The sequence below is a fragment of the Rosa chinensis genome, chromosome 2, assembly GCF_002994745.2.
Source record: "Rosa chinensis cultivar Old Blush chromosome 2, RchiOBHm-V2, whole genome shotgun sequence".
Classification (NCBI taxonomy): Eukaryota; Viridiplantae; Streptophyta; class Magnoliopsida; order Rosales; family Rosaceae; genus Rosa; species Rosa chinensis.
In genome coordinates this window covers 69,629,113-69,644,023 of record NC_037089.1, presented here as the reverse complement: position 1 = coordinate 69,644,023, position 14,911 = coordinate 69,629,113, and the positions used below count along the sequence as shown (strand labels likewise).

The 14,911-nt window shown below is 38.2% G+C and overlaps 3 protein-coding genes across 8 annotated transcripts; 1 reads left to right on the top strand and 2 right to left on the bottom strand.

Annotated features, from left to right (window-relative positions):
- Window positions 1-1,254: 1,254 nt before the first annotated feature.
- LOC112183797 (disease resistance RPP13-like protein 4) lies at window positions 1,255-3,362 on the bottom strand. The gene has a single exon (XM_024322132.2). It carries the CDS (start codon window positions 3,123-3,125, stop codon window positions 1,377-1,379), a length of 1,749 nt encoding a protein of 582 aa, XP_024177900.1. The 5' UTR covers window positions 3,126-3,362; the 3' UTR covers window positions 1,255-1,376.
- Window positions 3,363-3,452: 90 nt separating this feature from the next.
- On the top strand, window positions 3,453-10,039 carry LOC112183799 (diacylglycerol kinase 5-like). 6 transcript variants are annotated; one of them, XM_040515178.1, is made up of 12 exons: window positions 3,453-4,289; window positions 5,222-5,427; window positions 5,553-5,708; window positions 5,836-5,976; window positions 6,705-6,781; window positions 7,010-7,121; window positions 7,573-7,618; window positions 8,279-8,330; window positions 8,538-8,612; window positions 8,763-8,793; window positions 8,927-9,028; window positions 9,421-9,561. In XM_040515178.1, exons 1-12 carry the CDS (start codon window positions 4,034-4,036, stop codon window positions 9,436-9,438), a joined length of 1,272 nt encoding a protein of 423 aa, XP_040371112.1. In that variant the 5' UTR covers window positions 3,453-4,033; the 3' UTR covers window positions 9,439-9,561. The 6 variants fall into 6 exon arrangements, with proteins under 6 accessions (XP_040371112.1, XP_040371107.1, XP_040371108.1 ...); XM_040515173.1 differs by having other exon boundaries at window positions 3,470-4,289; window positions 9,439-10,039; XM_040515174.1 differs by having other exon boundaries at window positions 4,147-4,946; window positions 5,241-5,427; window positions 9,439-10,038.
- Window positions 10,040-10,502: 463 nt separating this feature from the next.
- On the bottom strand, window positions 10,503-14,767 carry LOC112186154 (B3 domain-containing protein LOC_Os12g40080). Its single transcript, XM_040513561.1, has 9 exons — window positions 14,708-14,767; window positions 12,786-13,290; window positions 12,514-12,704; window positions 12,103-12,373; window positions 11,691-11,884; window positions 11,291-11,567; window positions 11,086-11,199; window positions 10,863-11,008; window positions 10,503-10,769 (listed from the first exon to the last, which is right to left on the bottom strand). The coding sequence occupies exons 1-9, from the start codon at window positions 14,765-14,767 to the stop codon at window positions 10,503-10,505; spliced, it is 2,025 nt and encodes a 674-aa protein (XP_040369495.1).
- Window positions 14,768-14,911: the final 144 nt, after the last annotated feature.

The window sequence follows — 14,911 nt, the reverse complement described above, 5'->3', positions numbered from 1 at the left end:
AAATAGTCAACAGCTATATTTGAGGAATATTTTATTTATTCAATCAGAAGTGCAAAAAGGTCAAACTAAAAAACGTGAAAAATCTTAATTATAGATTTAAAACCTATAAGGAAGGTTCAATTATGTGAATTGGGTGTAGATTAAAAGAAAATATAGGGATGAGTTTTTCTTAATAGGAACTTTGTTTTTTGGGTTTTTATCTAATTTTCTCATTGATAAACATATTGTGGTCTGTAAACGAGATATTATTATCATCTGGAAGGGTACAGCTATGGTATGTTAACATTTCTCATACATCAACTATTTTTACCCCTCTAAGGACTCATGTCATCACTTTGAGGACTAATATTACTATTTTCAGGACTCATATGGTAAACTAAGAAAATTTACCACTTTAAGGACTCATGTTACCATTTTGAGGATTAATATTACTATTTTGAGGACTCATGTGGTAACTAAGAAAATTTACCACTTTAAGGACTCATGTTACTACTTTGAGGACTAATATTAATATTTTGAAGACTCATTTTACCACTTTTAAGGCAATTGTATGCATGTCATACGTTAACACATTGTATAATTTTCCCATCTGGAAAGCTTGAGTTAAAAAAGAAAAGGGCATTAGACAAGGAAAAAAGAACTGATATTTTCTAGTGATGAATATGGTCATTTAATCATTATTATTTGTTTTTCAATCAGCGTGCAGTAGCAGCAAAGCACCAACAAACTAAAAACAGAGAACTCAAATGACAAAGGAGAACCTCCCTGCTACATGAACTGATGAAAAAATAGACACAACTGTCACCTTAATTGAAAAAATAAAGAGAAACAAACACAGTATCCCGGAATTATTTTTGCAAGACGGTAGCATAATGTACCATTTTGTTTAGCATAATGTACCAGACTCTTCCTGTCTGCAACTTGTATTTTATGGCTTCTATCTAATCCTGCAGGCTGAAGAATTTGGCACAAAGATTTAAATTTATTTTGACACATATATCATTTTGTAAAACAGCCAAAGAGTGGTTGCAAAACTCCTCCGGTGCGAAATTGGAAATTGAGAAGTCAATGTAAACAAGGCCTACCGTTTGGTGCTGCTGATGATTATATGTTCTTATCCTAGCAATTACAAATGGGATCGATGTATGCAGACATAAGAACATATTGAACACAAGAACAAGAACATGCAGACACAAATGAAGAACTCATCTGATTCATGACACATGATATATCTTCCTGTATCACCAATTAGGATTCTAGCAAATAAACTTGTATTAATAACATGAAAAAATTCAAATCTTAGTTAACAACTAATCAATTCCTAGCCTGACATCCTAGATCATCTGAAAAGAGAATACTTTTCATTAATTACATGCTCATATGCAGGTGTACTCTGCATATTCACTCCAAACAATGTCTTCATCGTATCGATCCTTTTCAATCTCATGACAGTTGATTTTCTCCAAATAGCGCAGACGAGGAAACTCATCCTTCAACTTTGGCAAACCTATCTCCAAATTATTCAAGTGCTTGAGACGCAAGACTTCAACAGTCCACTTCTCAGTCTCTCCATGATCCAAGCTATCAAGTTCCCCACCCCTTATATAGAGCTTTTTTAAATTCTTGAGCTTGACAGGGTTCAACCATTCTGGTACATGTGCTAGAGGGATGCCTTGAAGATCCAATTTTTCTAAATCCGGCGGAAAAGAGAACTCCAAGGACTGGAAGCCAACTTTTGCTTTCAAGTTTGGAGAAACAACTCCCCATGAAAGTTTGAGGTGGCGAAGAGATACAATTTCCTCCAATTTGTGGAACTCCCCCTTTTGAACTTCAGCCTGATTGCCCATGTGTATACTGAGCCGCTTTAGATGCCTCAGCTGTGCAAGATCACCAATTCTGCAGGGAGTTCCTTCCAAATCCCCAATCACAAAGCCTTTTAGCACTTGAAGAGAAGACAGCTTCTCAATTCCTTTCGGCATTGCTTCTAGCAAGTAACACTCGGATATGTCGAAATGCGTGAGATTCCTCAATGGTGAGATATCTGGAGGCAAAGTCTCTAAGCTGTGGCATGCCCTCAGATCAAGAATTTCAAGGTTGAGAAGCTTCAAGATAGAAGAAGGGAGTTTGGTAATTCCTGATATCCCTCGGAGGCAAAGATACTTCAAGAGCTTATTCTGAGCCCCTAAACCTTTCAAAAACCCTTTATCTTCGACTTCAATGTGATGCGAAGCCGAGTTCTGCCACCGTCCTAGCTGAATCACCTCAACTTTTTTCAACTTCCTAAGCCATTCCCGTTTCAAACTAAGATACTGTTCGTTCACATTGAACACTGTCAACAGATCCTCCACTTTCCGGCCATTAGACCCCTCAGAAATTGGGTTGTCATAAACTAAACATGCACGTCTACAATTTGAAATACTATCTGTACTATAAGACGGCATCCTTGGCCATCTTGAATCGAAGTCGAAAAGCTTAGCGTGCTTGGCCAAGGAGACCAACATATGACGAACCCAAGGATGCACTGTACAACTATTCACAACTCTAGAACTAAATGCATTATGTGGTTGAACTTGAATCAAACCCGAGATTATGAGTTTCCGGAAGATTTCCTCACCTGTCTCTTCAGCTGTCCTGCCTTTAGTGGTTGTAACGAAACCCTCGCCAATCCACCAGTAAATCAGAGGCCTCTTCTTTATGACAGAATCAGGAGGGAATATTGAAAGAGATAGACAGCACATCTTCAACTCAACGCTCTCAAGATGTTCATAGCTTCTCTTTATATCCTCCATGCTCCGAGTGTTATCAACCCAATTTTCGAGGCTCAATTCGGACCATTCCGGTGACATTCCCTGACTCAACTCCGGCTGAGATCTGCGCGTCCATGTCGACTCGGAGCTGCGCTCGGGTGAAGGCATCAGCTGCACTAGAGGATGTGAGAGTTTGATTTGCTCCACATTTTGAAACATGCGGTTTAGTGTGGCGGTGATGGCCTCGATGGAAGTCTCAGTGCCCAAGATGATCTTGTCGAGGCGGCGCTCCAAGTTAGTGAACTGGTTCACCAGAGTTTGCTCCCAGTGCTTCACTCTGGGTAGCACGCCTTTGATGTTCTCAAGCTCATCTTCCATCTTTTTGAAGCTCGATCACGAGTAAAGCTTCGTCATCTGTGTCGGCCACGGCTCTGGCTTTTCTCAGATGATCCAGCAACTTGGGCATGAACTTGTCTGGATCTCTTGAAAACAATGAGTTTGACATTTTCAACGAATTGGTGTCTTTGAAGAGCTTGAACTGAAGAAGAGTTGATTGGAGCAGAGCCTGGCCTGGGGAGTTTGTGGACCAAGACTATGGTCATGCTCATGTCTTCTTTGCCCACTATAAAAAAAGAAGAAGAAAAAGCATGTGATTTATCTATCTAAGCCTTTTCTATGCCTTTTGGCCATTTGTGTTGGTGGTTTGCATGTCTCGTAGCATCTCTGCCACTCTGTACAGCATTTGATAATTTTAGAGTCTCCTGTCATCGAAAAAAAATAAAAAATTGGAGCCTTTTTTTGGTCTGAAATCGGCAGGGCTCTGTGGTCTACAATTACTGTACTTCATTTTCTTTCCTCGATTCTTGAAAAAGTGGGTACTTTCAGACCAAAAAAGGAATCTACTTTATGAAACCAAGTGCGAGTTTCATCCTCGTTCACGAACTTGGGGGTTGAACCAGGAAAAGGAATGACACTGGAAGTTGCAGAGTTCTTGAGGCACAAGTTCTTGAAGTCCATTCAAGACGCAGAGTCTGAATTGTCAGGATTTGTGTTCCTCTCCCACTTCAAAGCAATCAAATGCTTCGTGGAAGAGATACAGATCGATAATCCCGGAGATCAAAATCACTCTCGGCTCCGGCGACGACCTCTACCACAAGACCGTGTCTTTGCTCTACGAGCTCAACGACGCGTTGGCCGAATCCCGAGTATTGGCCAACGTGTGCAAGCTGCAAAATAAGAAGCTCTTTTTCTTGTTGCACCCCTTGTTGAACTACTCTATCCGAAAGATGAAGAAGCGACTCAACCAAATGAAACGCAAGTTTGCGGCTTTGGTCGAAGAGGAGAAAATGTATTCCACACTTGTAATTTGTGATCAGACGAGTCTAGACGGTGAGCCGGGAACTGAAATGGATGATGACCGTGCGAGTCAAATCGTCAGCGCAGAAACGAGTATAGTCGGTGCTGATGAGCAGGCGGAGAAGATTGAGGGCTTGCTGTGTGGCGGTGCTACGGCAATTGGGATAGTCGGCATTGCTGGCGTAGGTAAGACCACTCTAGTGCACCAGGTTTTGAATAGGCAGAGAGTGAGGCATGAGTTTTCTCCTATAATTTGGTTATGCTTATCGGACAAAGAAAAATATGAATTTACTAATAGCATCGGCATTAGCATTGTGAGACGCATTCTTGATAAGTTAAGGGCCGTTGATAGTGGCAATGGTGCCATTGACAATCTCAATGATGCCATAGTGGAGGAGGAGAGAGATATTTCTGGCCTCGGACTTGAGAGGCTCTTGGCAAGGCTTAACCGGCTTTTATCTGGTAAAAGATATTTGATTGTGTTGGATGATGTGTGGCACATTAGCGAATTTTATTCGGATTTAGGTTGTACAATTCAGGATCGGTTATCTTATGGATTGCCTAAGGGTAGTGGTGGTGCTGTTATTGTCACCACTAGGATATACCAGAAGTTGCTGAACACATGGTTGGCAGAAATAACTTGATTACTGTTGAGCCTTTGGACGCAGAATGCTGCTGGCGAATATTTATGGAGACTATCAAGGATAATAAGGAAGTTTTAAACATTTCAACTCATGAAACTTTGGATAAGATTAAAAATGAAATTAAGGACCAATGTTACGGTCTACCATTGGCTGCTAAGGAGCTCGCAGGAATCATTCCCAAACGGATTCGTGAGATAGAGTATTCTTCTCAACTTTTCCTAAATGTATTCTTCTTTGGTTTTTGCTTCCTTTTTTGTTTTCTGTTTTTCTTATTTTGATGGCTGTATATATGTGTGGGTGGTTTTTATACTTCATGCTTTACTTAAACTGAAGTGAGATAGAGACACTCATATGAATGAATTTCATATCCTTCATCTTGAACTCTTGCTAAATTTTTCTTGCATAAGTATCCTATATGAAGAAGGAAAATTAGAATAAGTGATTGTGATAGATTTTGCATCTCACAATTGATAGTTTGTGGATGGAATTGTAGGTCCAACCGCTTCTTGAAGGAGATGTACATTCCTGATGAATTGCTTCATGCTGATTTGGAAGTCGAACCTGCTGTCCATATACCAAAATTCCCAGTGTTGGTGTTTATTGATATGAAAAATATGAACAATAAACAGCTTGGAGAAAAACTCCTTGACAAATTTCGCTATCATCTTAATAAAAAGCAGGTATTTTTCTTTTTCTCTGTAACTCAGATGTAGTACTTTGACATAATCATTTGTGAAAAGAAAATTAGCTCATATCATTGTAAAGATGGATGCCATTTCACCTTTATGTCTCATTCCTTTTCCAGGTTTTTGCTGTTTTAGAAGAGAAGTCTGATACGAAGAAAAAAGTAAAGGCACATGACCCTGAGAGGGTGCTAAAGGATGTTTATGGCACTTTAGAAAAGCTTAAGCGTAAAGGATATGGTTTTGCTGATGAAATTCAAAAGACGATGACGGTTATAGTGAGTAATGTGTTGACATTTATTTATATGCATCCCTATGTTTCTTTTGTTGTTTTGATAAATTTTTTTCTATAATTAATTTTCTCGGTGTTTGGTGACTGTATTTCGAACATATATTCATTCTCAGATTGTTGGTGGTGATTGTGTGGCTAACTGGATTTTGGGAGTTATCTGTGATCTAAAATTGCCGGAGTTACCCTCCATTGCTCCAATTCCGCTACAAACCATTTCTCTTATTGGTGGTAGCATCTCAAGTTCCTTTGGATGGGTAGGACATTTCTCTTTTAGCAAGGCATATTTTCTGTCTGCATGTTGGTGAAAAGCTGTTGGTTTCTTGTTAGAGTTGTTCGATGGCTTAGGCATGTTGTGAGATATGTCACTGGGCCAATGGTGACAAGTTTTAGTTCAATGAGCATGCTAAATATGGACTGATTGCATTAGTTTGCAGTTTGTTGCTTCCCTCGTAGTTGTATTATAACTTAAAAGGAGTCAGTTTCCAAGCGCATGATTTCATAACTACAATAAGCATATTAGACACACATTGTACGTTTCAGTAACTACTGTGTTACTGTATTTTCTTTATTATATACATAATAGGTTCTGCCATAAGCCACTGTCAACTTTTCATGGAAAGATATGGCATGTAACTGTGTTTGTTTTGTTGAGGACTCTCCTGAATCCTGACAGAGACAAATTCTATTAAAATTAGTGCCAATTTTACCAATTCTTGGGAAAGTGACTGACTAATTATTATAATCATTATTTTGTCTGAAACAAAATTATATGTAATTAATAAACTGCATTTGGTGACTACTTGTGTATCAGATTGAGGAATATGATCTAGTGTGTATTTGTACTTTTTTCACTGTACTTGGAAAGAAACTGGAGAGTAGCTGCTCTTGTGCATCTTTTCATTTAACTGTATGCATATGTAAGATATGCTGTGCTTGGTCATTGCTTTCGTCATGTAATTTATGACGATCTGCTAATTTCCAGAGGAGCATTTCTCCTGACGATCCAGTGAAATTGTCCCTGCTAGATGTACAATATGCAAAAAAAATGAAAACTGACAGGTACCGGATCTTACCTGAACTTTTTCCATGCAAAAAATATATCAATTTAACTTGCTTAGATGCTATGTTGCATTATGATATTTCTTCAGTACCTCTCTTCGTCTTGGTTTGCTTCTCATTTAGCTTATATTGAGTAATTGCTAGCACCTTTTATTTTGCCCCACTGCATTTTCTTGAATGTTTGTCAATTTTTGGTATGGTGGTAACCTAATTTGTCATTGGATTCAGCCGGCATATTCTCATTTGGATGAAAACCATTAAAAGTTCTACAGCTAATCAACAAATACCTCATTCTTTGCATCTATGTCATCCTGTTCACGAACCGGATAAGCAAAATGCGGTAATAAAGTGCTCATTTTCTTTCCAAACTCCATCCATTACTCATTAGAAACTCAATAACTTGATTTGAAGTGTTACCATAAATCCCCCTACCCCTTGATAAAAAAAAATAAAAATAAAAAAGGGAAGTGCAAGCAAGCATCAAAATCTAGGCATATGATATATTAATTGGTTTATACTGTAACCATCAACAATATTTCATGCCAATCAAATAGTTGTCGATATATATGGGGAAAATTTTACAATAAACGAAGGGATACTATTAGGATTTGATTATAACTGACAGTAATGGTTAATAGGCCTCATCAATTTTATTATATTTCCAGAAGCACGCATTTTTGAAACAGAGAGAATATCCAACTTTCCTATGGAATCAACGCTACATATCTCTGTGTCGTCCTTTTCATGTTTCCATATTTATATTTTTCATACTTTCTCCTCTTATTTCTTAGGATAATCTCAAATTGTCCGGAGGGTTTTGGAACTACTTCAGCTTGGGTAAGCATGTTTCCCCTACTAATTTTCTCTGTAAGGTGGCCGACTTTTCTTCCTTTACTCCCCTCATCTTTTTGCATGCATTCCTAAGACATACATTTATGCTCCCTCTAACAGTTGGTGAAGCAAGTGTCTAAGAGTCATTTGTTTTAGTATTGACAGAGTTTAGATGAGAGAGAAGGAGAGGATAGGGCATAGTGACGCGGGCCGGGCAGGGGACTTACAAAAACTGCCCCTTAAATTGATCTAGATGCATGTAACAGAGTTGACGTTGTTGAAGACTTGAATACAACTCGGCTCATGAAAGAGTTGATGAATTTCTGTGTATTCTTCTCATTGAGAGGCAAGGTTTATATACATAAAGAATAGCTACATTACAACTATCTAGATCCTTGGTCTGAGCTCTAGATCCTTTGTCTAATCTATTACAGTGACTTGGCTATTTAGATCCTTAGTCTAAGCAATTACATGATGAACAGGAAGCTAAGATTAAGCAATTAGGATACACATTGAATCTGGACATAGTTAACTTAGAGAGGATTAATTATGTGGTTTAACAGCTCATAATTCAGGGACTACTTATATAGTTTACTTTTTTATTTTGGTTTTTGGTTATGTGAGTGTAATTAGATTCTCTGATTGTACTTTTTTTGTTAAATATAGAAGTTGATGCTCTCCGACAATATGGAAATCACTGCTTTCATCCTACTGAAAGGTTAGCGAGCTTTCTTCTTTTTCTCTCAATATAGATCTTGTTCATATCCAATCTATTACTCCTAACTCCCTAAGCATTCTGTGTTTATTCTATTCAGAATCTTAATGTACTACGTGAGGCTTTTCGTGTTTCTATACTTTTGTTTTTCATAGAATAAACGATGATTTTATGTATTTAGTATACTACAAGTATTCTTTTCCCTGGCAGGACCTTATCATCAGTTGCAAATATAAAGGTTATGAAACAACTTGGTCAGTGGGATAAACTTGATATTACTAGCAGGTATCCAGCTTAAAGCTTATATATACCTGTGTGATTGATTCTATATCACTTGAACACTTGCAACTTAAATTATCTAAATGTTTTTAAAACTATTTTGGAATCTTCTAATCTTTTTTTTCGTTTTCATTTTTGGTTCAATAACTTGTCTAGACCACAAATTATGAAGAAAGATCGGAAAGAGGTACCTTATTTTCATTTGGTTTTATTTTTTGATGTATTGCTAAAGTTTGTGAATGTCATTTTCAATCAGGGTCTTGTCCTTATCAACTTCTGCACTTACTAATCAAAACTTTCTTGGATGATATGATCTACAGAGATACCTGTTTCCGTCTTTCATAGATGATGGACATCTTCAAATTATTGGTTGCAGAGATGTTTTCTTTCCTCTTAGTGAAGGTTCCATTCACCTTGGCCAGGTTATACATCATCTTAAACTATTTTCAAATTGCTTCTATCTTTTTCTTCTGTTTTGCATTGCCAAGTGCTATTACCAAGTAAGAAAATATTTGTGCCGAATCACTTGCATTGTTCTAAAGTTCAAAGCTTGGATCTTTGCATTTTACGTCAACCAATACCATCCGTCTTTGGTCTTCTTTGTTTCAATTTGTGAGCACTTCCAGTTTAATATATAAAAATAATTAGTATTTCTTCGTCTTCCAAGTTTGACATGCCAACATTGTGTGCTAGTAGTTAACCTCATCCTGTAACGTGTGCATGTCCTTACTATGAATTCTTAACCTTTGCTGCCATTATCTGACCTTCCAACATTGTGTGGTATATTTATTGACTTCTTGCATTGAATTTAAAGAGACAATCCGATTGCTAGGTACGGGGAATTCGTTTCGAGTTTATTGATGGTGAAGAAGAGGTTGTCAACATGACAATTGATGGAACACCATGGGAGAATATCCCACTTGATGGTACTGGTATCACTGTAATTGAAATCACTCATCACTGTCAAGTCAACATTCTCGCCTATCCATATTGCGATTGCCCACCAAAAAGTATCCACGATCAGGTGGTGATGAATGATGCTTCTGAAAATGATGATGAGAACAATGCTAAAGATTACTCTGAACGACATAAGAAGTTTGGTGCAGCAAGCACTTTCAAACTTACCTGTGCTGATGAAGGATTGAAGGACATGAAACCAATGGTGAAGCAAGCACTTCCAACGTCCTCTAATCGTTAGCTGTCTTTGTTTATATTTTGGTTACCCTACCCAGATTTTTTTTTTTTTTTGGGTTAAAACAGGAGTTGGAAAGAGCAAAGTGCTCTCCCACCCCAAATTTATTGAAATAAAAATAATGTACAATCTAATAGGATGGCACAACAGCCAAACCATTGGAGAACAATGTGAGTGACAGCAAATTTAAACAATACAACTAACACAAAGAGAAGAACAAATTAATGAAAATGAAAGATAGGGAGACCGAGCTTATCTCGTTGACATTGGTCCTGATTTAAGTTATTGATGGATATGAAGGAAGAGAATAGTAAATTATATTTTCCTTCTCAATGGCAACTTCAGCGCGCCAATCACATAAAATTGATTGTCCTTGTCTTTCTGAGCTTCTGCTTAAGGATGACATGCATAAATTAAAAAATGGTCCTCGTTATTTTCACTCAGAAAATGGCCGAAGTAGGGGACACTCTTCTCCCTTCAAATTTAACTATAGCAGCATAACAAGTTATATGCAATTTACTAATCAAAGATGGTAAATCCTACCTATAAACACAAGATTTTTGAGATAAGAAATTTTTCAATCCCATAACAATTGACAGAACAAAGAGAAAGGATCCTCTAGGATTCTGGTATCCAGAGACCCCTGAACTGCAGCAAAAATGTTATATTTCGATACCATCTGTAATAACTCCTCATACTCCTCTTTACAGGACATTACTTTCCCCTTCTAAGCAATATCTAAATATGTGAACTTTCAGTACAATGTCATTCATCTCTATGAGCTCAAATATGCAAACATCTCCTTCTCTTAAACAATTTTCCTTCGCAAATGCAGCCCAACCACCACAAATTGAAGTTGAACACGGCTTACTAGAAATTAAATTCACAGGCCAGAATGTATCTTTGACCTGAAGCATCACTGTTTGCTTCTTCTGTTTGATGAAACTGCTAGAAAATTTAACTGGGACATGCTGCATGAGAGAATGTATTAATTAGTAACCAGTACAAATGTACAATCTAATTACGGAAGTTGAAGCAAATGTTAATGCTGTGAACGGCAATACCACAGAATGGCCTGACCCGATAGTGATTTTGAAGAAGGGATTCTTCGAGGAAAACTTGTTGGCAACTTCAAGATTAACATCTGAAGCCCTCAAAGATGAAGAAGGCCTTTGAGTAACCTGCACACTAATTTTTGACATTTTGTTGCCTACAGTAAAACCAAGAAATAATATCATTCTGATTCTTAACTTTGATTAAGAGAACTTTTCATTCTAGTGCACTTACCAATTTCAAGAGAGCAAGAGGGACCAATTTCACAATCCATGTTGCATTCAGGTTCAATTTTAACTGCAGGGCTTCTTGTTTTTTCAACTTGAACAATTCCTCCTCTGCCATGACCTGCCTTGCCCAAAATCACAAAGAAAACAACAAACAATGTGTAAGGTATGCAGAGCAAATGGAGCACAAATTCACAAATGAACAGTTTTACCTGTTGGCGATGGGAAATTTTTGGACTTTTCTGTGGGGAAAAAGGCAACTTCAAATAAAAGTTCGATGCAGTTAATTAGGGTAAAGACACACACATCACCAACTTTCAAATTATTGTCCCTCACAAAAGCTGACCAACCCTTCAGGAGTCGAGCCCTTGAGTTTGCATGATCATACTTGAATTTAACAGACCAAGTTCTTCCATCCGAAACTTGAAGGATGGCAATGCCAGCAGGCAGCTTCATAAGATATCTCTTGGAAAATTCATTTGGTAAAGACTGAAAGGAAAAGACAAAACAAAACAAAGCCCAGTAATAAAGAAAACATCAATGATCCTTCTATGAATAGTGAGAGTACACGATGTCATGCTGTGACAGCAGGGTTGTACATAGAAAGAATACCATCATATCATAATGGATAGAAGAGGGCTGCATGACAATCCTAAAAGAAGGTTTATCAGACTTGAAGGCATTAGCTTTCTCAGTTGCAGTCAATTGCTTCATCATCCCAAGAGCCTCATGATGTGTTCGGTTTAGGAATCTTTGAGAACTAGAAAAACTTCCACCATCTCTTTTGGTCGGAAAACTATTTCCCCCTGTTGAATATTATAACCAATAGGGCAATAGGACATTAAAATTTACCAGAACGGTAAAGCTGCGTCTGTATTAAGAAAACTGAACCAATGTGAAATAAATGAACAAAACCTTTTGCTGGGTTTCTCTAAACTGAATAAAGAAAATAGTAAATTGAGTGCAAGTTATGCAGACCTAATGGATCACAAACTCGCAAAATAAAAGTTGATTAATCACTTACCATACAAAAACCAATTTATAGCTTCTGAAGTGCGGAAAAAGACAACTCTTAATAAAAGTTTAATGTCCTTAATCAAGACAAAGACACACACATCGCCAAGTTCCAAATTATTGTCCTTCACAAACGTCATCCAGCCATGCTGGAATCGAGCTTCTTCTTCTTCACTATATTTGAATTCAACAGACCATGTGCTTCCATCCAAAACTTGAAGATTGATGTTACTATCAGGCTGCTTAATAAGATGTCGTTTGGCAAACTTCAATGGCAAAGCCTGAAAACAATAAAATTCATGACAAATCAGGAAGGAGAACTAGAAACATCTTGAGATAACACTTAATTATGATTCTAATATTAGTGTGAAGAAATATCAAATCTTTCATAATACAAATGTTACTTGGTAACGTGATTTACCAAAGAACTTTGCATATCCGAGGGCCGCATGGATACGATGAATGAGGGGTTTTCAGTTCTGAAATCATAAGCTCTACGAAGAGCTAGAGCGCTGCCAAGAACCTGGTGACATGTTGGTATAAGGAACGTTTGAGTGCCACAAGAGCCTCCAGTGACTCTGCCATCTTTCTCTGCAGATAAATCATCTACACCTGTTAAAGTTCTGCATCTTATTAATGCTTATGGAATTCAACAAACTATGGTTAAATATATCCTACCTTTATTTTCCATACTTTTCACTTCTAATTTAGTGCAGTGTGAATCCTCCTTTGTGATTGGCTTCTCAAGCATGTCACAAGGTTGAGTGTTCTCCCTATCAAAATTCATGTTTGCATTACTGCTTAAACTTGTTCTCATTTTCTTGTAAGGAGGACATGGTAATGGAGACTGCATTCTTGCTTTGGGGCTGGGTTGAAAATCCTCCAAGATTTCAATAGATAAATCATCATCTTCAACGGCTTCTTCAATCTTGGGCATTGTAATAGGATAATCAATCTCGGTGGCACTCATATCAAATATGCAAACATGGAAATGAGAATTCCCTTCATATTGAAAAACCAGGAAACTCCCGTAGTCTAGTGAACAAAACATAGAGAACTCTGGCCAACCCTTCTCAAACCAAATCTTATCTTTGCATCTTGTCAGTTCCACTTCCCATTCAGAACCACTCGGAAGCTTTAGATAAACTGAATTTAATAGATCTTTCCTATATTTCATCACAAATTTGTTCGGAACTTTCTGCACAACAGGACCAAGTCACATGCTATTACTCAGCATGCATGCATTGCCAAAATTCAACAGTGTACAAAGTAAAACAAGTTGCATGCAATCCTCTTTAGAAAATATGAATATTACATTCAGTACATTCTTCAACGATGTTTATGCAGTACTGCAGCAAGAATTCTTCCCACGCAATTATAAACATCACATTCAAATCAATATTGGAAGAGGTAAATGAGCAAAGCCAATTAGCTCTAATGACCACCCATAACAATGGATCAACACTCCATCGTTTCTCACTTCACATTCAACTATTAGCACATTCATATATGCAATGAGGACTAGCAAGATGTACGTGCATATGTAAAAACATAACTTAGAGAGCGAGAAAGAGGTACTCACAAGTTTGTGTCTAGAAGTGTCCTCCAGAATGATCCTGAAAAAATGTGGAGTGGTAGAAGAAAATCTAGGCAGGGGAAGAGAAGCCATGCAGCAACTTCAAAAGCTTAGGTCTGGCAGGGTTGTGGTCTTGTGGATGCGTTTATTAATTTGAATTCCCAAGTTCTCAGCTAGAAACTAAATTGTGTTGGCCAATAGCTTTTAGTTACTTTTGAAAATGAATCAAGCAATAGATACCACAGAGCTCAAGATGTCATCATTGCCATACACTGAAAAGTCACTGCACAGAAGCTCAAAATCCAATGCCTCATTGATTGTTAATGTTTCATTTATATTATTTATAATATTTCATTAGGTTAAATGGTTGATAATGCTTGAACAAACCAAAAACCAAAGTTTATTAGGTTAATAATATATTGTAACTTTAGTCATAATTAACTTGGTTCAGGAACCAAAAAAAAAGTGACTTCCACCAAAAGTACCAAGTTTACGATTGGAAATATTTCAATAGCATAACATTAAGAGCAACTCCTTTTTTCTTTTGCCAGTTACTTGATCTCAGGTTCTCAACAAATACATTTTTTTTCTCCCAATGAGAACGCCGCCCTTGGGTATGCGTTTATGCAACTTCCTCCATCTCTGATGGAGCAAATTTCCGGCACTTCCCCTGGTGTCACAGTCATCGAGTATGGTCCAAACCGTCTCCCCCTTTTATCTATTACTCTCCAAGACGTCAAGGTCCTCGACCAGTATTGAAGCGCCTTCGTTCATTCCTCCTCAGATTGGTTTGATCTGGGCCTTGAGGTCGCTTTCGGTTCATCGTCCATTTGGATTGGGGATTTTTGGTGACTGGAAGATCTCGGGTAGGACAGCTCCGAGAGTCGGACGTCTTTGGCCATCTCGGGCACGGCTCAAGTCGACGGTGTGAGGATCTGGACTGGGGGCGAGTGCAGGGTTCGTGATAGGCCGGTTGTCGATCCAGTTGTGCATTGGAGCGGCGATCGGAGTGGAGCAGCGCCAGGATTTTCAGCTAGACCTGCGCTACATCTGGTGGAGGTGGGTGGAGGCGTGCTGGAGGGATCGCGTTCTCCGCCATCGAGCGCTGGTGTAGCTGTCGAGGCCGAGATCCATGCGGTTGCCTGAATCTGGGTTTGGCTTTGGTGTTCGCTGCCCTGCAGCTTTGATCAGTGGGGTTGGGTCGGGTTGAGAAACAACCTTCCTCTGTTTCTTCGTGGGAACC

Coding starts and splice junctions, on each gene's coding strand:
- LOC112183797 (XM_024322132.2), bottom strand. CDS start 3,125: ATGGAAGATGAGCTTGAGAACATCAAAGGCGTGCTACCCAGAGTGAAG.
- LOC112183799 (XM_040515173.1), top strand. CDS start 4,034: ATGAAGAAGCGACTCAACCAAATGAAACGCAAGTTTGCGGCTTTGGTC. Junction 6,782..7,009: donor AAAAAAATGAAAACTGACAG/GTACCGGATCTT, acceptor CATTGGATTCAG/CCGGCATATTCTCATTTGGA. Junction 8,613..8,762: donor AAACTTGATATTACTAGCAG/GTATCCAGCTTA, acceptor TAACTTGTCTAG/ACCACAAATTATGAAGAAAG.
- LOC112186154 (XM_040513561.1), bottom strand. CDS start 14,767: ATGGCGGAGAACGCGATCCCTCCAGCACGCCTCCACCCACCTCCACCA. Junction 11,885..12,102: donor TATAAATTGGTTTTTGTATG/GTAAGTGATTAA, acceptor AATATTCAACAG/GGGGAAATAGTTTTCCGACC. Junction 11,009..11,085: donor CTCTTGCTCTCTTGAAATTG/GTAAGTGCACTA, acceptor GTTTTACTGTAG/GCAACAAAATGTCAAAAATT.